The following is a 22,090-nucleotide window of genomic DNA, read 5'->3' as shown; positions in this document are numbered from 1 at the left end:
GATCTGTCCATTGGTGAAAGTGGGGTGTTAAAGTCCCCTACTATGATTGTGTTACTGTCAATTTCCCCTTTTATGTCTGTTAGCAATTGCCTTATGTATTGAGGTGCTCCTATGTTGGGTGCATACATATTTAAAATTGTTATATCTTCTTCTTGGATTGATCCTTTGATCATTATGTAGTGTCCTTCTTTGTCTCTTGTAGTAGTCTTTATTTTAAAGTCTATTTTGTCTGACATGAAAATTGTTACTCAGCTTTCTTTTGATTTGCATTTGTATGGAATATCTTTTTCCATCCCCTCACTTTCAGTCTTATGTGTCCCTAGGTCTGAAGTGGGTCTCTTGTAGACAGCATATATACAGGTCTTGTTTTTGTATCCATTCAGCCAGTCTATGTCTTTTGGTTGGAGCATTTAATCCGTTTACATTTAAGGTAATTATCGATATGTATGTTCCTATTAGCATTTTCTTAATTGTTTTGGGTTTGTTATTGTTGGTCTTTTCCTTCTCTTGTGTTTCCTCCCTAGAGAAGTTCCTTTAGGGTTTGTTGTAAAGTTGGTTTGGTGGTGCTGAGTTCTCTTAACTTTTGCTTGTCTCTAAAGTTTTTAATTTCTCCATCAAATCTGAATGAGATCCTTGCTGGGTAATCTTGCTTGTAGGTTTTTTCCTTTCATCACTTTAAATATGTTCTGCCACACCCTTCTCCTTGCAGAGTTTCTGCTGAAAGATCAGCTGTTAACCTTATGGAGATTCCCTTGTATGTTAATTGTTGATTTTCCCTTGCTGCTTTCAATATTTTTTCTTTGTATTTAATTTTTGATAGTTTAATATGTGTCTTGGCGTGTTTCTCCTTGGATTTATCCTGTATGGGACTCTCTGTGCTTCCTGGACCTGACTATTTCCTTTCCCATATTAGGGAAGTTTTCAACTATAATCTCTTCAAATATCTTCTTAGTCCCTTTCTCTTTCTCTTTTTCTTCTGGGACCCCTACAATTCGAATGTTGGTGCGTTTAATGTTGTCCCAGAGGTCTCTGAGACTGTCCTCATGTCTTTTCATTCTTTTTTCTTTATTCTGCTCTGCAGTAGTTATTTCCACCATTTTATCTTCCAGATCACTTATCCGTTCTTCTGCCTCACTTATTCTGCTATTGATTCCTCCTAGAGAAGTTTTAATTTCATTTATTGTGTTGTTCATCATTGTTTGTTTACTCTTTAGTTCTTCTAGGTCCTTGTTAAACGTTTCTTGTATTTTCTGCATTCTATTTCCAAGATTTTGGATCATTTTTACTATCATTACTCTGAATTCTTTTTCAGGTAGACTGCCTATTTCCTCTTCATTTGTTTGGTCTGGGGGGTTTTTACCTTGCTCCTTCATCTGCTGTGTGTTTCTCTGTCTTCTCATTTTGCTTAACTTATTGCACTTGAGGTCTCCTTTTCACAGGCTGCAGGTTCATAGTTCCCATTGTTTTTGGTGTCTGCTCTCAGTCGGTACAGTTGGTTCAGTGGGTTGTGTAGGCTTCCTGGTGGAGGGGACTGGTGCCTGTGTTCTGGTGGATGAGGCTGGATCTTATCTTTCTGGTGGGCAGGACCATGTCTGGTTGTGTGTTTTGCAGTGTCTGTGAACTTATTATGATTTTAGGCAGGCTCTCTGCTAATGGGTGGAGTTGTGTTTCTGTCTTGCTAGTTGTTTGGCATGGGTTGTCCAGCACTGGAGCTTGCTGGTCGTTGAATGGAGCTAGGTCTTAGCGTTGAGATGGAGATCTCTGGGAGAGTTCTCACCGACTGACATTACCTGGGGCCAGGAGGTCACTGGTGGACCAATCTCCTGAACTCAGCTCTCCCACCTCAGAGGCTCAGGCCTGACACTCGGCCAGAGCACCAAGACCCTGTCAGCCACACGGCGCTATAACTCTGTCCAGTGTAGTTTTTGCTTTGATAGTTCTTATCCACATGGAAAATGAATTATGTCCCACAGGATTTGACTGGAGGTGTCACTCGCGTCAAGTCACAGGTCTCAAGTGATGCACTTTGGCAGGAATATCATGCAAATGATGCTGTGTTCTTCCTGCTGCATCCTATTGGGGGTGCACAATTTCAATTTGTTGCATTCCTTGTGATGTTAACTTTGTTTACTTGATTAATTTGATGAAGATGGTCTCTGCCAGATTTCTTAGCACTCAGAATCTAAGATCCAGTTGCTAAGTGGGTTCCTTGCTTTGGGATGTTGCAGTCCCTCTCAGTGGATAAACCTGAGATGATGGTGGCTTGGATGAGGGTGGCAGAGGAGGTAAGAAGTGGGGGATTCTGGGGAATTCCCTGATGGTCCTGTGGTTAAGACTCTAAGCTTTCAGTCCCGAGGGTGCAGGTTTGATCCCTGGTCGGGGAACTGGAGGCTTTTGGGAAGAACCTGCTTCTAAACTCATTCAGGTTGTTGGCAGAATCCAGTTTCTTGTGGCTATGGCTCCGAGGTCCTGTTTCCCGGCTGGCTGGGAGCTCGGAGCTGCTCTCTGTTCCTACAGGCTGCCTGGACTTTTTTCGTGTGCCCCCAAACTCATCACGCCTCAGTATCATTTCTTGAGTATTCATTGCATGCCAGTGAACATAGCCACATTTTACATGTGTCATCTCATTTAATTCTGACAACACTATGAGATATTACTGTTATTACTCCCATTTTACAGATGAGAAAATCAAGGCTTAAAGCATTTAAGTAACCTGTCCAAGGTCACTCAGCTAACAGAGCAGAAGTCTGAACTTAGGTCAGTCTGACCAGAATTTATACCCCCAGCAATCATGCTATGTACCATCCCTGGAGATACTCACTGTGACGTCTGTTTGAGAGATGTTTCAGAGGAGGTTCAAGGGCTGAATGGACTAGTTAGATGATTTTTAAAGCTAGTTTTGGACATTCCACTTGCCTATTCATTCATGCATTTGTTGAGAACTACTGTTGTAAAGTGTGATGCTACGTTGTATGTGTGACGGAAGACAAGTAAGACGCTGGGCATAAATTAAAAAATGAGTTCACAGAATAGGGAAAGAGGCAGGTGTACATTTGCATATGACTAAAGAAGGCAGGATGAAAAGCAAAGCATCTGAGGGTGGCTGGGCATGGCACCCTGCAGCCTGAATTTGTAAAAAGGCTACCTTGTAAATCCCACCTCAGTGGTAGATTTAGAGCAGGAAATCCTACCCAGATCCAGGGAAAGCAGAGTAGGCCAGATTTAAACCCCATGTCAGGAGCATGACTCGAAGATTCCTTGAGATAGATTCTTGGAGAGAATCTATGACCTTTTTAGTTTTTTACCAGCCAGTGGGAACCTGGGGGAGATTCTTCAACAGAATCAACAGGTAAATAATAATAAAGTTATTTATTTAAATATAAATAAAGTTGAGCAGTAATGAAGGAAGTTAGATTTATCAGCAGTTGAATAATCAGAGAAAAACTGGAGGGAGGAATCTTACTTTGCTGTAGTCCAGATATGAGATAACAAAGGAGTGAATCATGGAAGGAATAGAATGAAGGGGAAAAAAGGAACAGATCAAAGTTAAATTGATGAGACTAGACTCCTTATGGGATGTGGGTGCCAAGGGAAGTGTAAATAAAAATCAAAGCTCAATTTTCAAGCTTGAGAAGAGGGAAGTTAAAGAAATGGAAAAGGAGGTTTTTTTAGTAGTATAGACAACATTGATTTAGTTTGAGTTTGAGGTGCTGAACGCTGTTACCTGGTCATCCTAATGAAAATATTCCACAGACAACTGAAAATACACTCTTAGATCTTTGGAATTGGGTCAAGGTCAGAGGTTTAGCATTGGAAGTCATTTACATCCTTATACCACTCCTGCTGTTCCTTGTAGAACAGCAACGTCAGAAATTCCTAGGAGGTTTTAGAAATGCACAATCTCAGGCTCTTCCTCAGGACTGTGGAATCAGAACCCACATTTTAACAATATCTCCCACATGATTTGCAAGTACGTCAAAGTTTGAGAATCACTGTTCTCTATATAGAGGTGATAAAGACATGGCTTATAGCTGAGATAAGGAGGATACATAGGTGAGACATCCAAGGATATATCTGTATTCCACATTTGAGAGACAGGATAACAAGTAAGCAAAATATAAGAGGAAGAGGGTAAGAGGAAAATCGAAGTAAAGATTTCAAAGGAAGAAAGAATTCAAGAATGGGAGGATGGCCAAAATTCCCACAAAGAGGTTTAAAAGGATAAGAACTGAGAAAACTCTACTGGATCTAGCAATTAATTGACCATTGATGATCACCAAGAGAAGTTTCAGTGGAATGGTAAAAAGAGGACCGAAGCCAGCGAAAGGGAATGAAGACTGTGAGTGTGGTAGAGAAGTCAAGAATATGAGAGCACATTAATCTGAGAAGTTTTGGAATTAAGAGAAGAGTCTGAAAAGTAGCCTAGAAGATATAACACAGTCAACAGAAGATGTTGTTTGGGACTAGGGAAATCTTGAGCATGTTTGTAAGCAAGAGGCAGGGCACCAATATCAGTGAAGAGGCAAATGTAAAAGAGCAAAGGCTTATAGAATATGGAAGCGACCAGATGATGAGCATTGGCTGAAGTCAGAAACATGTTCCTTGGTAAGAACCGAAGAGAGTTAAAACTAAATCTGGGATGAAGAAGCAGTGAGCTGACGGCGAATAGCCTAAATTTTCTTCAGTATTGCAGAAACCAGGATGGATTGGGATACGAAAAGAGTCAGGGTCAGTAGCCAGGATGCTATTCCCAGGATGCAGGGTAAGGTAAGGAGTGTCTGGATTGGAATCATTGACATGGAAATGGAGAAGCAGAAGATAAAGATACTGATATGGGTACTTCTCAGAGGCAAAACCAATGTAACTCAGAGCCTCAATACCTATAGGAAATGAAGAATTTAAAAATTCATGAAGTTTCAAATTATGGAGAGTGAAAGAATTATGATACTTCAGAAAGTAATACGGGAACTGATGTTTCAAGAGAAAAGTATGAGTTCAATTTTGTCCTAAGTTTGAAGTAACAGTAAGGAATAAAAGTGAAAATGCTAACATTTTACTGTTTATTCATTCAGTATAAATTTACTGAAGGCCTACTATGTGCCAGATGCTGGCCCGGGGACTGAGGAAACAATGGTGGTTAAGATACCCATGGTCCCTGTCCTCACAGAGCTTAAAATTTACATGGCAAGACAAATGGGTAACAAGGCATTGGGCTCAATCAAGTGAGAATTTCCAGACATCAAAAATATTCACTTCTTAACAACTTGGGATAAAGAAAAAAAGAAAAAGGCAAGCGTCAACCCGGGACCAGCCAAAAAGGAGGGCCCTCATTCTACATTAAGAGCAAGTAAGTACAATGTGAAAGTGTTAGAAAATGTGAAAAGAAAATTCTAAAAGAATCATAAAGCTTTAATAAGTTGGCAAAGGAGTGAGAACTAAGGCAATCTTGAACACTTTAACAAGCTGGAAACATGGGAAGGAAAAAATATGCTATTAATGGTGAAATAAATTGTGGTTTTAACACTTCATCTGGGCCAATTTGGAAAGCTTTCTTTTGACCTTAGATATATTGAGGGCAAACATGTACATTCTTCCTTTCAAAACCCATTAAGAATAAAAACTGTAAATTAGGTACATCTACTCTCCAAAGAATGTGAACTCAGAAAAGGCTCTAAAAACATGGGAGAACCATATGGACCCTATGCAAATAGGAATGGAAACACACAACCAAAGATAAAGTGACTCATTAATGTTTCCAAGCTTAAAACAAATAAAACAGAAAACAGAGGTTTTCTCACTAGAAACTCACTACACGAGAGCTTTGATATATAAAGTCAAAAGTCAAAGTATAATGTAAAGAAACCTTTCCAATAAATTACTTGCATTTGCATAGTAATATGCAAATTACTAAATGATGCTATACAAACCAATGTGAAATGATTTTGTTTTTAAAAAAATCAAAGACTTTACACATAGTGCCAAATATTAGAGTTAAGTGGATTAAAATGACATCAGTTGATGTTCCTGTGGCAAGCCAAGGGCATTCAGATTCCAACGGTTTTGTCAGAATATGCTCCTGAAGGAAAACTTGAGCTGTACTAATCTTCTAATTTTCAAGGAGGAATCATTCCCTATAACTATTATTGCTTACTCTAACCTACTGGATTAATCTAAATTCTGAAAAATACCATCTACATAATCATATGAGGGTGGATTTCTCCAATTCTGCATCTAAGTACACCAATTGAGTTGTTCTGGTGGATTTATTTGGGTGCTTATAATATGTACAGTATTTCCAGAGCTTTTAAATAAGGACTATTATTTTTTCTCAAATGTCAGCTCTTTATTAACTGTTCTAACTAGGGAGAAAGGAGGCATGGGTAAATAAGATTCACAAGTACTCCAAATGCTTCTTTTTGTCATTACCATTTAATTCTTCGCCTTTAGTCATGTCCTAACAATTCCCTATTTCTGTCAAGGATACTTTGATCCTCCCACTCACTCAGGTTTGAAACTTGGCAAGCATCTTGACATGTTATTATTGAATCTTTTAAAAAACTTCATTCTAGGTAGAATTATTTATTTTAAATATTGTGATTTGATGGGCATGACTCCATCTATTTGATGAGAAGAGCAGAGCCAGGGTGTATGGGCAAGGGGATGAGAGGGTGAGGTGTACACGTGGTCTGAGTAGCTTGGGGCCTTCAAGTCAATTGCCTTGGATAAAATTCTAGCTCTATCCGGGCCACTGTTCCTATACCTTCTTCATATTCATTATCTCCTTGTGCTGTCAAACAGTGGCAACCTCTATCAATTAGAATCAATCATCAGATAAGTTGTTTCATGGAGGGGTCAGAACCAAATGAAATTGAAGGAAAGGCTTGAGGACAGGGGAGGAAATCGTATCCAAATCCTGCTATAGGAATTTGCAAGTTACTGAACCTCATGGATTTATCAAGCAAGTTGAGTAACCATTAAAATCAGCTACGTTTTGTTACAAGAGTATCAGGTCTCCTTCCTTCCCTTCTTCTACCCTTCCTGCCCATCCCCTCCCCTCCTTTCTTTTTTTTCCTTCTTTCTTTCTTAGTAAGAGATTAAAAATAGGAAAAAGAAAGCAACCCGTAAGTGTTTGTTTTCTCAGCACTGGCACCCTGTGAACCCATTAGAAACTGAAGTTATCACAAGAAAGAAAGTTCTTTCAAGAGTCCATTTCCAAACAAAGTAAGTTATGGGTTTAGTAGTGGTTGAAATAAGGAATAGTTCAGATTCTTTGAAACAGCTCAAAATTACTTTTCAAAAAATTTAGTTTTGGCATATCTTCTACATACTTTTTCCAAGAATTTCTTCCTTCAGAACTATGGACATGTGAAAGAAAATTTAATTTTTTTCTTTCTTAGTTTAGACTTCTTAATCAAAGTCATATGAAAGGTACTTCTGAAACTTACAAACATTTTAAAGCTCTTTCCTTTCTGCCCAATTAAGACAAATAAAAAGAAATAAAGCACTACAAAAAATAAATATATGGCCAAAAAGTACATGAAAAAGTTTTCGATATCTTTAGCACAAGGGAAATACATATTAAAATTTTAATGAGATATGACTACACTAGAATAGCTAAAATGAAAAATGTTGATGACACGAAATGCTGGTGCGGATGTGGAGCAACCAGAACTCCCATGTACTTGTTGTGGGAATTTAAATGGAAAAATTAGGTCAAAAAAAATCAAATATACATCTTCCCTGTGACATAGCAATTCTACTTTTAGGTATTGATCTAAGAGAAATTAAAAGATATATCTACAAGAGTCTTATACAAAAATGTTTATAAAATTTATATTCAAAATAACCAAAAACAAGACACAATTCAGGTGTCCACCATCAAGAAAATGGATCAATAAATTCTGAAATATTCACATAATGGAATACTACTCAGGAATAAAAAAGGAATGAACTATTTATACTTGCAATGTCATGAATGAATCTCAAAAAACATGCTGAATAAATAAGATAGACACAAAAAGAGAACATACTTTATGATTCTGTTTATATGGAATTCTAAAGTAGGCCAACTCTCTAGTACTTTCTGGAGTAATGACGATGTTTTATGTCTTGATGGGGTGTACAGTACATGGTTACACACCTTTTTTTGTAATTGATTAATTGTACACCTAAGATCTGCATTTTACTAGGTTTAAATTATTCCTCAATAACAAAGTTTTTTATGTAAAAAATAATGAAAAAAATCTTAAATATTTAAGTCACTTTGAGTATTTAAAATTTAAAAAAAAATCTTTTAAAATAAAAACTCCTTGGTTGAAGCTTGAAAATTTTGATTGTCAGATGCTAAGTTTTGAATTTTGAAGCTACTGTAGTAAATATTTATGAAAAGCAAATATCATCTTATACCCAGTTCAGAATCATGGTTCAGTATTTATACAGCGCCCAGCACATAGACAATGCCAACTACATGTGCTGGATGGACGAATGGCAGTAATTTTAAAATAAACTTAGGTTTTTCTTATTTTGTTCTGCCAAAGATGGTAGCTTCACTTCCAGCTGTGCTTTTCCTTGACCTACATTTCTCCATGTGTTCCTCCCTCCAGTTTTCTAAGCCAGTGATCCCTAAGCTTAGGTGGAGTTTCTGATTCAGTAGGTCTGGAGACCTGAGAATTTCCATTTTTGATAATTTCCCAAGTGATGTTGATTGAGGCTGATGCTGCTTAGTTTAGGGACCACACTGAGAGAACTACTGTTTTAGCACTTTGTCAACTGACAGATCAAAGATCCATCCTTTTCAAACCAAAGATCAAGCTTTGCAACTTTTAACAGTCTCTACCAAGTGCTTTCAACCTCATCCTCTGATTTTTTTTACACTTATCACTGATAACCCCACTTGCTTTTTGGCTTATTTTCCCTTCTAGTTTTTTCCTCAGAAAGAAAAAATACGTGCATGTGTTTTCTATTGAGATAGACGATAACTCCCTGAAGGGTAGGGGCCCTGACTAATGTATCTTCATTCCCCTCACACCTAGAACAGGCTCTACAGCTAACAGCTGATTTGTAAATACCGATGCTCCTGACATTTACACATTCTTCTAAAGCATGTGCAGATACTACTGAAAGCAAGTGCCAATTTTCAGATGAAAAACAAAATTTTCCATAATGGTGAACTACCTGTCATTGGGACAGTGACTTGGCAATGTCCAGTCGTGGTGAGGGTTGATGAGGAAGCCCCAGGACAGGAAGACTGAGCTTGGTGTCAGAGTGCCAACCACCAGCTGGAGAGGTTTGCGAGATCGTGCTTTACCTGCGGAGGTAACGGACAGGTTAATTCTCGTTAACATTTAGTGTATTTTCTTTTTTTTTCATAATTTTTAAAATATTTATTTATTTGGCCACGCTGGGTCTTAGTTGAGGCGCACGGGATCTTTAGTTGAGGCATGCGAACTCTTAGTTGTGGCATGTGGGACCTAGTTCCCTGACCAGGGATCGAACTGGGGTCTCCTGGAGTGCAGAGTCTCAGCCACTGGACCACCAGGGAAGTCCTTTATGATTTGGGTAAAATAGACAAAGACAATTTAGCAAGAGATGAAGAATGTGAAAGCATTAAGTTCCTTTTCTTTTTATATAGTGCACAAATATTAATAATGGTTTGCCCATGAATTTAAGCAGGAATCAAATGAAATACCCTTTTGAGATTTACGTGTGTGTGTGTGTGTGTGTATACACATATAAACTATATCCATTCCTAGTTTTTATTTGCTTGCGAGTCAGGGATGAATATGGAGGTCTTGGCTATTACCAACGAAATAAACACACACACATACACATATAGGCATATATATATATATATATATATATATATATATATATATATATATACTCACTTTTCTTTTACAGACAAAATAAATTATGCTTTTTTTCCCCCAGGGACTGTGAATTAGTGTGAAATAACACCTTAGAAAAGAAAGCTTACCATGTAGGTTGCAGGTTATAGTCTTTTTTTAAAAAAAACTATTTGGAAGTGTAAAATCCCTCGTGAGACCATTGCAATAGTCTTTTTTTTTTTTTTTTTTTACAGTGAGTATCTAAATGGAAAAGGTGCACACATTTTTAATACTGCTGGAAGAGTAGGAATAATACAGGAAGCACAGTTATTCTGACAAGACTAACTGGATTGGGGTAATGCCAAGAGTGATGCTGATAAACCACTCTAGATTCTTTCCAAGTATGTGGTGGGGGGCGCAGACATTTGCTTTTTCAAAAATATTTGAAATTGCAGGAATGGGAGGAGAGTGAAAAAGAGGACGGAAGATTTTCAACCATGGAAACCAACACTGGCTCATAAAAAAAATCAGGGTAAAATCTAATAGGATTAATTAAAAATCCAATGGGGCCTAATAAAACTATGCAGCACTAATGTAAAACATATATGCTTTGTATTTCCATTAATTCCCTTTTTCATTTCATGATACTATGTATATTTGCTATAAAAAGAAATTTTGTTATCTTCATCTACTGTGGTGGGAGCCAAACAGCAAAATGGCCTGTGACCTTTATAAGGTGGGTAGGAGGGTACCCCTTGTATGAGCTTAGCTAAGGTTATCTGAACCAAATACCCTTGAAAATTGTGCCATGCCTGTTGCTTCTGTCAGGTTTAAGTTGTATAAGTTGCTTTCTAGCGGAAAAGCCCTCTGAAACAAGAATATACATAACCTAGTGGTGGAAAGTTACTTCACTGTGACATAGAGGAATTTTTAAAAGATATTTTAAATAATTTTCAAAGATGGTTATTGTTTAGTTACTTGCAAACATGCAACTATACTTCTCTGAAAATTTGTCCAGATCCACCTGCAACAGTACATTATCTATGATTCAAAGGGTTCAAGTTTGGCCCCCAAGGAGGGCAGATTAGAATCTAAGATAAGGGTGGGGAGCATGGGTAGTTTGAAAAAGCCCTGAGGTAATTCTGATAAGGCTTTTTCCACCCCTGAGTTGATTTTCACTCACATAACACAACTGTCTCATTTTATAGATGAAAAACAAGGCCCAGAGTAGTTTCAAGGTTGTCCAAGGTCACAACGAGAGCAAGGTTGATTCAAATCCAGGTCTCCTGAATTATAACCTACTTTTCTTTTTACTATATCACTGGCTTAGCTCACAATGTATGAAGATAATGCCACTTAGTGAAATAATTATTTGATAGTCATGTAAACCTTAGGTTCCTTGGGGAAAGAAAAATGTACCTTTTTCCTCTAAGTTTGGATCTTACTTTAAAAATGATTAAATAATTAAAATTTATGTGGCAGATACAAATATAAAATGAATGGAAACTAACCCATGACTCATTACATCACTCTGAAATGCAGATTATAAAAACAAAAATTATATCCGTTGCCTGAAAGGAAAGGTGGGGTATTATATCCTGAGCGGGATGAAGCAATTTCCTGTGTTGGTCATCATAGTGAAAAATAATCTCTAAGGCCAGTGTCACAGAAGCCCCCAAATGAAACGAAGTTATAAAATGCTATTAAGGTGTAATCACTCTCTTGACCTTCCTTACTTCTTTTTGTATATTTGTTTTATAATCATATTAATATTAAGAAAAAGTTCAGTGACTATGAAGCCAGAATCCCATAGAACCATACTCATGCTTCCTGAATTTATTGTTAAATATTTTGAAATAGAGTCTTGAAACATTGAGAGTACATTTCTTTTCAAGTGTATGGAAAGCTGCCTGGACAACTACCATTAGTAAGTTGTAAGTACTGATTGAAATTTCCCTTGCACTTTGGGATAATATAAGAGGCCAAGGAAAAGGATCTGTATTTCTCAAAATACTTGACTATTTATCGCTTCTCTAAAAAGAAAAGGAAACCAACAGAAGGAGGGGAGGGGATAGTGGCAACTGATTTCTGGTAACCAGGCATGGCTAATATACCTAGGAGACAGAATACAGAGCTGCAAAGGGCGCCTTTGCTCGGTGTATGTGAATATCTGTACGCTCCCCCAACCCTTCTCATCCCTTTAAGAAAGATCCTTTTTTCTGTGTGGCATCCAGAGTACTGTAAAAGACAAATATGATTAGGAAATAATTATTTTGAGAACAGTTCACATTAGAACATGAAAAAGAAGAGCACTATGATCAACTTTATCTAGAGTAGGAAGATGTGACATCAGATGTTAAAAGCATATTTACAGTTCTATCAGTCCTTCGTAATTGCAATGGCTTCCTTATTTGATCTGAGAAGAAATTTTAGCAGTGAAATTGGGACAACATAGGATTTTTTTTTTTTTTTTTGGCTGCGTTGGGTCTTCGTTGCTGCACGCGGGCTTTCTCTAGTTGTGGCGAGCAGGGACTACTCTTTGCTGTGGTATGCAGTGTTCTCATTGTGGTGGCTTCTCTTGTTGCAGAGCACGGGCTCTAGGCACGTGGGCTTCAGTAGTTGCAGCACGTGGGCTCAGTAGTTGTGGCCCATGGGCTCTAGGTCGCGTGGGCTCAGTAGTTGTGGCGCACGGGCTTAGTTGCTCCGCAGCATGTGGGATCTTCCCGGACCAGGGATCAAACCCATGTCCCCTGCATTGGCAGGTGGATTCTTAACCACTGCCCCATCAGGGAAGTCCCGGGACAACATAGGATTTTAATCTTCCTTAGTCATGCAGAAATGTTTCTACTTTTTTATACATATGGTATCTACTTTCCTGTTTTAAGTCTCCCTACCCTGGGAAGATGGGTGTTGCACTGCTGTTTTATGAAAGAAGTCCTATTTTCTATGTTTGACTAAATACAAGAGATTTAGAAGGAAGAGGCGTAAATAAAATCCAAGTTCCAACCCATTTAACACACACGTAAATGAGTTATGCTTTTGAAATGTCAACAGTTTCCTTCAGCAAAGGTTAGACATCAAATTTTGCCCTAAAAAATCTGAAAGGCACAAGAGTGGGCTTTAGTTCACACATTGCAAAATAGAGACAGGCCAACAGGAGTTATCTAAATGAGCACTTGCTCTGGGTCAGGCCTGTCCTACGTGTTGCGTATTTGTGGACTCATTAATCCTCATGCAGACCCTACCATACGGCAGAATGGAGGCACAGAGAGGTTCAATAATTTGTCTCAATTCCTGCAGTTTGTATGTGGTGAGGCTGGAAAGGACCCCAAGAGCCTCTCCCACCAGGCTATGCTACTCCCCAAGCAGGGTTGTGTTGACGGGGGTCTGCTGGGCATTGTACATCTTCTAACCTACATTCCTGAGACATCCCCAAGCCGCGTGGTCTTTGTGGGTAGAAAAGAGATGAAAAGGCATGGTTTAAAGTTAATTTAAAAAAAAAAAAAAATCAACAAAAATACCTGAGCATGACTTCTTTTGACTGGGAGGAGGAGCGGGCCGCACGACTATCAGATATTTAGGCTCAGCATCTGGAAACAGTAACATTATTTATCAGTAAGATTCTTTGAGAACAAACATAGTTCACGACAGCAAACCCATTCCTGACTCAGTGTTCCCAGCTTTAGTCAGCTTTAGTCATCGTAACCACAGCACCAGTGGTTGAGAGGGCCCAGGAATTCAGAAAGTTCAAATTTCTTGGGATAGTTCAGGCCATTAAGTTTTTAAAATGAAAATTAAATCCAGATTTTCAAAACCCCATGGACAGGAGTCAGGGAGAGGTCTTAAAAGAATCATACTAGACACAGATTTCATGCCACATTTTCATCAGTCCTTTTCTCTGCAAAGAGATTGTTTTAAAAATCAGATCATATTTCTTTTGTTATCCTACTCCTCACAGAGGGTCAGTCTGGTGCTTCAAAGTCAGAGAAGGAAAATCATACTTGCACAGGACACAAGAGTCTCACCTGTTGAACGATCTGAAATTGCTCACTTTCTTGGTATTCTGAATATTCATAACATCCTACCTATTTTTTTATCCTGTTTGCATAATTTCAGTCTGTTATCACATCCAATCATTTTCATGAACAATTTTTAAACAAAATCACAATTGAAGTTGGTATAATTTTCACCTAAAATATACCAATGGAAAATAAAGAATCTCTTTTAAAAAGATTTAGGTTTTATGAGGGAAATCTGTGGGCTGGTATCTTAACAATTTTAAGGTACACAGGTGTCTGTATTCATCAAAACTTATTGAATAGTAATGACAAGGTCCTACTGTATAGTACAAGGAACTATATTCAATATCCTGTGATAAACATAATGGAAAAGAATATGAACAAGAATATGTGTATGTATAACTGAGTCACTTTGCTGTACAGCAGAAATTAAACACAACATTTTAAATCAAGTACACTTCAATAAATTTTAGAAACCTAAAATAATAAAAATTAAAATGTGGACAGTAAAAAAAATAAATAAAAATTAAAATATTTAGGTTTTAAATAAAATGATATTTAGACAATATATGCTAACTCAATCAGGGGCTGATAATTTATCAAAGTTTTTAAAATTAATGTTCTCAAGAGGAATGGTTGGTCTATACACAGTGTATAAATAAGCCAAATGCACTCTGGGCATATAAAATAGCATTTTATAAGCAGCTCTATTGGATTAATCAATTGATTAATGGGTATTATCTACAATATTTCTTCAGTAACTCTGGATCCTAGAACTCATTCTACACCACACTTCATCTGGATGCTGTAGTCAATTGCAGTTCACTCCTACTTGCTCAGACGGAGCTCACGTCTTTGTTTTCTTTCAAATATCTCCCCTTCATGTGTTTGAAGCCCAAGGCTTTATGGGGCTGACCTCATTCTCAGCCAGAGACAACATGGCCTTCAACCATGTTTAATGACTCAAGCCTTTGTCTTTTTCCTGGACACCTCACATGGCCCTATTTGCTATAACCTGCTGCAGTAATTACCACTGCAAAAGATAAACCAGGTAACCTCTTGAATTGACCTCAGAGCTTTGCTCATTGATCGCATTGGTGCCTAATGACCACAATACAGATAAAGGAGCGTTCGCTGTGTTTCAGTCTCATGTGTTTGAAAGCATATCTTGCTTAGTGGAGCTTATATAAGCAAAAGCTCAACTTAAATCAAGTTTTCTAGTAACAATATAATAACCATTTCCTGATTTTATTTGGGATATAGAGCAATATAGGTATTAAGAAACTACTGTGTATTGAGTACTTCCTATGTGCTGGATACATTATATTCATAATTTAATTATTCCTCATGGCAATCCTACCCGACAAGAACTATTCTCATCCCAATTTGTAGATGAGGTCACTGAGGCAGGGTCAGCCTCATGGGCAACATGTACAGTTACATGGGCCCCATGTTCAGAAGGGCCTCACACTTGGTTTAATATCCTGCTGCCACTATCATGAAATTCTTAATACTTTTATCTTTGAATTCATGTTTTATAAGGGCTGTCCAATGGGATAATGGAGCATAAGTGTGAGCAGAGGAGATGGGAACAATAATGCATGTCTGTACTTCCTTCCATCCATTACAGCATTCTAGGTACCCATTAGCATAGCATTCCAAAGGGCCCATGTCGTGTGGCAGTCCAGTAAGACTCAAAGGTCAAATAAGGTAAGCGTATTACATCTACCACTGAGTAAGGGGCTGTGGAAGGGACACTGACAGCCCTGTGAGGTCACACTTCCATTTGAACCAGAACTTGCTTCAAATGCAGAAAGAAGGCAACAGCATTTTAAGAAACAAAAATGACCAAAGAATCCTATCACGTCCTTTTTTATTCATGTTCTTTCCCTGTGTTAGCCAGCCACGGACGCTGAAAATTAGGACACAGAGGGAAAGGAAAAGCTAGAGAAACCCCTGCTTCCTTTTGTTTTCAGTTCTCCCTCACTCGTGAGTAAGTGGAAGGCAGAGAGTATTAGTAGAATGAGCAAGTACCAAAAAGTTGAGTTCTGTGCGTTTCCACTAGTGAGGCAAGAATAAAGTACGTATGCATGTATGAAATACAAAGTACAAATTGTGTCATTTTAGTGATTCTGCTTAGGAGTTAAAGGGTCTTACATTTGCATTTAAAACTAGCATTTCTTTATATTGTGCAAGGCTAATAATTTACTCGTAATTTTTCTTTACTTAAATGACCTTAAATAGCAAATAAAATAGCACCATGACAAGTTGAGAGAGAAACTGGGAAAAAAGGAAAAAACTTTATATTTTAGTACCTTTAATGACATTTTTTCCTGGTTTTTGAACCATGGACCCTGTGTTTTTATTTTGCACTTGGCCCTGCAAATTATGTAGCTCTCTTAATCTTGTCCCCCAAATGCCCTTTTAATAAGTCTCTGGAACTCACTTCTTGAAAACAAAGCTAAATCCCATTTTTCTTAAACTGTTCTCATTGTGGCAGAGTCTCTTAGAGTTATCCTTTTATTTCCTTCCTTGATACACGTTAATTCAACTATACCTCAGTGGTTTAAAAAAAAAAAAAAAAAAAGGCCTGAAATACTAGAAAAATAACACTCATAGAAGCCAAAGATAGTGCCATGATCCGAGACGTATGGTTACATGAGCAATTTAAACGTAATTTTTGTTATGATCACAGCCGTTCTGCATAGAGCATAGGCTGTTACAGCCAATTACAAACTGGAACAGATGTCGGGACTTGGGTGCATATGCTCGCTCTCACTGCTCATTAAAAACTTCCAAATTCATGCATTTCAGTAGTCTTTGCGTTCAGTTGGGAACACAGACGTGGAAAAATAGAACTGAAAAACAAGATTTTTGTTTCTGTTCTGCACTATGAAATTTTTTGTGGATTTGTAGCAGTCTGGAAATATATACACTGTAGCCTGATCAGAAATTTTGGCCACACATGCCAAAATCAACTACTTCTTTATTTAGAGAATGTGTATTATTAAGAAATTTTAAGAAAATGTATAGAATGTAGTTACCTTGACAATTTTTCCATTCCTGACAATGTTGCAGACTAATTAAATCTAATTTGCTTCATATTTTGAATGCCCTGTGGTGGAGGATACGGACAGCTTCCTGTTTAAGGAAATCTACTATTGAAATTCTTTATAAAGTCCTAGATTTTTTGGTAACACAAATAATCTTCCCATACTCGCTCTGCTCAAAAAATCCTAATTCTCACATTTTTGTTAGGGGACATTTGCATTGCAAGCCACACTACTTCAGGATGGTGTCGTGGTGAGGTTTTTTTCCTTTTCCTGCCGTGCGAGTTTCCACAAAAGAAACATAAAATAAGCCAGGATGATCCTAAAGGAAATCAGGTAAGGGACCTGAACAAACAAAATAATATACTTTACCCCTGCCATCTTTTTAACAGTTTGGTTTAATCACAAACTAAATTTCTGGGTAAGAGCATGGACCCTGGAGCCTGCAATCAGCTAGTTGCTAGTACAAGGGAAAATACTTAACATCAGCGCACCTAGTTCCTCACGTGCAAAATTGAAAAATCATAATACCTGGGCTCATAGGGGTTTTAGTGATGATTATTCACAGAAAGTGTTAATTTAATGTTAGCTATCACGATGATGATTTCTTAAAAGCAGAATTTTGTGTCCCAAGAGCCCTGAGGACATATTTTAAAAGGAAAATGTTCAAAACCGTTTTTTTTTTTTTTTTTTTTAAAGCAAGCATCAAAGATTTCAAAATGCAAAAATTTCACTAAAAAAGAAAATTACACACCACCCTGACAGAGATTCTCTCTCTTGACCAAACTCTTATCAGGCTCTTCTGAGCTCTTGCTCAACTAGGCTCTGACATTTGGGCTTCTGTGTTCATTTCTGCATTGTCCAATTAGAGCAGGAATCCTGAGACAGTTTAGCCAGAATCCCCCATCTTCCATACTTGATTACACTTGGTATCCAATCAGTTCCTCATCATCTTCCATCTCACAGATGATATCTGATCACCCTGGCCTGCCTTCATCAAGAACCCTGTTCGGTCAGTTTCGCCAGAATCCTCCCTGACCCCTGATGTTTCCTTTTAGTAATTTTCCATCCATTCACTCCTACTCTGCTCCTTAGCTATAATTCCCACTTTTCCTTGTTATATTTGGAGTTGAGCCCAATTTCTCTCCCTCACTACAAGACCCCACTGCAATTTTCCGTATACCTGTCACAAGAACCCCCTCCCCCTTGAATAAAGTCTTCCTTACCATCTTTAACAAGTGTCACTGAATAATTTTTCTTTAACAATACTTGCTCACAAATATCAATGCAAAAAAATCCTGTAAAATGTATCGACAAGCTGAATCTGGCAGCACATAATACAATAGTACATTACAGCTAAGTGTAGTTTATTCCAGGAACGTAAAGAGAAAAAAAAAGCACCGACTTCCACAAGTGCTGAAAAGGCATTTGACAAAATTCAACATCAATTCTTAATTAATACGGATTTAATGGAATACTTCCTCAATATGATAAAACCTACTGTAAAATATCTGAACCACATTTTTTAAACACGCAGGACCCTAAACATACATTTCTGTTGAGTAACTCCCTGGCTTTATCAGAATATTCAACCCTCATTATTCTGTCCCTTTTATTACTAAATATTTTTAAATGTTACACTAGGATTTTATTTTGTAACCTGCTTCAGCACTTTTACTGAGTGCCTGAGACATAGATTAGGAAAATAAACAAAGAATGATGTAACCAATTATATTACATAGTCTTTTACTCCAGTGATGTAGGAATATATAAAATGAGGCATTGGATTGGAAGCATTACTGGAATATTTACACCTAAAGCCAGCCTTACCAGAATTGTGAGTTAGAACAAACCGGCTCATGAAGGCCCCAGATTTAAGCTTCCATGTCCATTTCCCTCTTTGAGGTACCTCTTTACCAAATGTGCTAGTCCTCATCAATCTTATTTTCATTTGTTCTTAGAGAGGATCACAAAAGCAACTATTTACAACTTAGCATGAGTGAATGCATATTAATACAGTACCCCTACTCATGATCTGTTCTATTTTAATTACATAAAAGACAAGCATATGTCCTCTACTAAATATATACATGGCATCAAGTAACCAATGGGGAGAATCTTTTGGCCTAGCACCCTTCCTAATTCCTTTCCTCTGTCCCTGAAATCACAATGTACAGAGAGCCACCTTCTCCATAAGCTAAAGACAGCTGGCTTGCACACATCCTGTCAGAGACCAGATCTGTGGAGGGTGTGCAGGCTTTACTCTAGCAGGAGAGGGCCAGGCACCACTCTGCTCTCACCGTTGTGCTTTAAAGATCTGGAACCCTTTGGACCCAATCAGGGAAGGAAGTGTCTGGGACATCATCCCAGACACTCTTCAAGGCCCAGAGAGAAGTTTCAAGATCAAAATCAATTTCCAAGTAACTTTGAGCCTGTTAAAGACAGTCCATAAACACCTTTTGTCAGTAGTCAGGTTTATTTTTGATTAAAAACAAAAAAGAGGCCAGATTGTTTCTATTGTGATTTGGAGGTTTAAAAAGAACAGTGAGGCTTAATCCACGGTTCATCCCCAAAGAGGGGAGAGACAACTCCCTCTAGGTCCCCAGTGGAGGCTGGAATCTCCTCTTGCTCTCTTGAGGTAGATGGAGTCTTAGGAATGCTTCTGGGCTGGAGAGTAAGACCCTTGAGCTGCCGCCCTGGAAACCCGCCAAGGAGAACACTGGGCACTGAGCCAGAGGCCTGTTCACAGAACGGGTCTCCTCTGAGCAGCTGTGTCCGCCCATGCAGGGATTTTGGCAAGCAGGCACCTGATACGGTGGTGGAGGACCAGCCCACAACAGGGCTTAGTGCAGGCGAGGTGGTCGTGAATGCAATTAAGCCATACAGCATGCAGAAGTTGGATGGGCCTCCATCGGGACTGTACCAGCTCCTTGGGATTTTGAAAACTGTGGGGGCAGTGATAGAGTCTTAAGGAAAATATATTCAACTTTTCATGAATCTAGCAGGTGGAAGTTGACTGGTTTTAATTTGATTTGGAGACATAACATCAACATATTTATGTCTGAACCCCAAATGGTAATTTGACAATATTCAATATAAAGCTGTTTTATAGGAAATGGCATATTAAAAGTTCAGAATACCATACTTCATTTGTTCTAAGACATACTTTTTCCCCAGCTTTTAAAATCTCTCAAATACATTTAACAGTCAGTGGCATGGTACACCGGCCAGGGGCAGTTGGGTTCTTGCTGCCACTGCCTGACACCTTCCAGTAAGGTCAAGAAAGGAACAGCTTCAAAACTGGATGAAGAGGGTCAGTGATTTGGAAGGAAACCCAGGGGAGCAGTGTTTCCAAAACATGGCCTAACCACTGTTCATGCTGGCACAGAGTGATGCGGTAGAAAAACAAGGTTACCAATAACTCTGAGTTGAAGGGTGAGGCACGAAATTTGGATTCTCAAGGTGAAGAATATTTAGCAGTAATTTTTCTTTTGCTTACTTTCCTTTTAATATTTTTTTTAAAGTAATACATCTCTTCCTCCCCAAAACCCCAGTCTAAACATGAGAAAAAACATCAGACAAAACTAAACTGAAAGACATTCTACAAAATACCTAACTACAACTTCTCCAAACCATTAAGGTCATCAAAACCAAGGAAAGTCTGGGAGATTGAGTCTACAGGAGCCTAAGGGGACATGACTAGGTGTGATGTGGTGTCCTGCATGGGACTTTGGAATGGAACAAGATCTTAGGTTAAAATGGAGAAAATCAAATCAATTGTGGACTTTAGCTAATAATGTATCAATATTGGTTCCTTAGTTGTGACAAATGTACCATATTAACATAAGATGTGAATAGGAGAAATTGGATGTCAAGTACACAGAAATTCTCTGTCTTATAATTGCAACTTTTCTTAAACCTAAAGCTATTCTAACAAAGAACTTATTAAAAATAAAATCATCTCTTTTTACAAAAAATAGATAATATAAAACTTATGTATCAGGACGTGGTTTCAAGATGGCAGAGGAGTAAGACGTGGAGATCACCTTCTTCCCCACAAATACATCAGAAATACATCTGCATGTGGAACAACTCCTACAGAACACATACTGAATGCTGGCAGAAGACCTCAGATGTTCCAAAAGCCATGTGGCTGACAGGGTTTTGGTGCTCTGGCCAGGTGTCAGGCCTGTGCCTCTGAGGTGGGAGAGTTGAGTTCAGGACATTGGTCCACCAGAGACCTCGTGGCCCCACATAATAACAGTCAGTGAGAGCTCTCCCAGAGATCTCCATCTCAATGATAAGACCCAGCCTCACTCAACAAACAGCAAGCTACAGGGCTGGACACGCTATGCCAAACAACTAGCAAGACAGGAACACAACCCCACCCATTAGCAGAGAGGCTGCCTAAAATCATAATAAGGTCACAGACACTGCAAAACACACCACCAAACATGGTCCTGCCCATCAGAAAGACAAGATCCAGCCTCACCCACCAGAACACAGGTACTAGTCCCCTCCACAAGGAAGCCTACACAACCCACTGAACCAACCGTACCCAATGAGGGCAGACACCAAAAACAATGGGAACTATGAACCTGCAGCCTGTGAAAAGGAGACCCTAAACACAGTAAGTTAAGCAAAATGAGAAGACAGAGAAACACACAGCAGATGAAGGAGCAAGGTAAAAACCCCCTAGACCAAACAAGTGAAGAGGAAATAGGCAGTCTACCAGAAAAAGAAGTCAGAGTAATGATAGTAAAGATGATCAAAAATCTTGGAAATAGAATGCAGAAAATACAAGAAACGTTTAACAAGGACCTAGAAGAACTAAAGAGCAAACAAACAATGATAAACAACACAGTAAATGAAATTAAAAATTCTCTAGAAGTAACCAATAGCAGAATAACTGAGGCAGAAGAACGGATAAGTGACCTGGAAGATAAAATAGTGGAAATAACTACTGCAGAGCAGAATAAAGAAAAAAGAATGAAAAGAATTGAGGACAGTCTCAGAGACCTCTGGGACAGCATTAAGCACCCCAACATTCGAATTGTAGGGGTTCCAGAAGAAGAGGAGAAAAAGAAAGAGACTGAGAAAATATTTGAAGAGATCAGAGTTTAAAGCTTCCCAAATATAGGAAAGGAAATAGTCAGTCAACTCCAGGAAGCACAGACAGGGCCATAGAGGAAAA

General features: G+C 38.4%; 1 protein-coding gene across 32 annotated transcripts in view; it reads right to left on the bottom strand.

The window, feature by feature from the left end:
* Positions 1–22,090, bottom strand: part of ABI3BP (ABI family member 3 binding protein) — a 272,912-nt gene that overhangs the window by 169,873 nt on the left and 80,949 nt on the right. For all 32 annotated transcript variants that reach the window (XR_009502949.1, XR_009502948.1, XM_059921278.1 and 29 more), the window contains 2 exons: positions 13,349–13,417; positions 9,175–9,307 (listed from right to left, as the gene is read on the bottom strand). Coding sequence is in view for 29 of the 32 variants with exons in the window: in XM_059921278.1 (XP_059777261.1) it covers positions 9,175–9,307; positions 13,349–13,417 (202 nt within the window). In the remaining 3 variants the exon portion in view is untranslated. The remainder of the gene's footprint in view (positions 1–9,174; positions 9,308–13,348; positions 13,418–22,090) is intronic.

Source organism: Balaenoptera ricei, chromosome 4, assembly GCF_028023285.1.
Source record: "Balaenoptera ricei isolate mBalRic1 chromosome 4, mBalRic1.hap2, whole genome shotgun sequence".
NCBI classification, from domain to species: domain Eukaryota; kingdom Metazoa; phylum Chordata; class Mammalia; order Artiodactyla; family Balaenopteridae; genus Balaenoptera; species Balaenoptera ricei.
The sequence above is the reverse complement of the archived record's forward strand: the minus strand, read 5'-3'. Positions and strand labels throughout refer to the sequence as shown.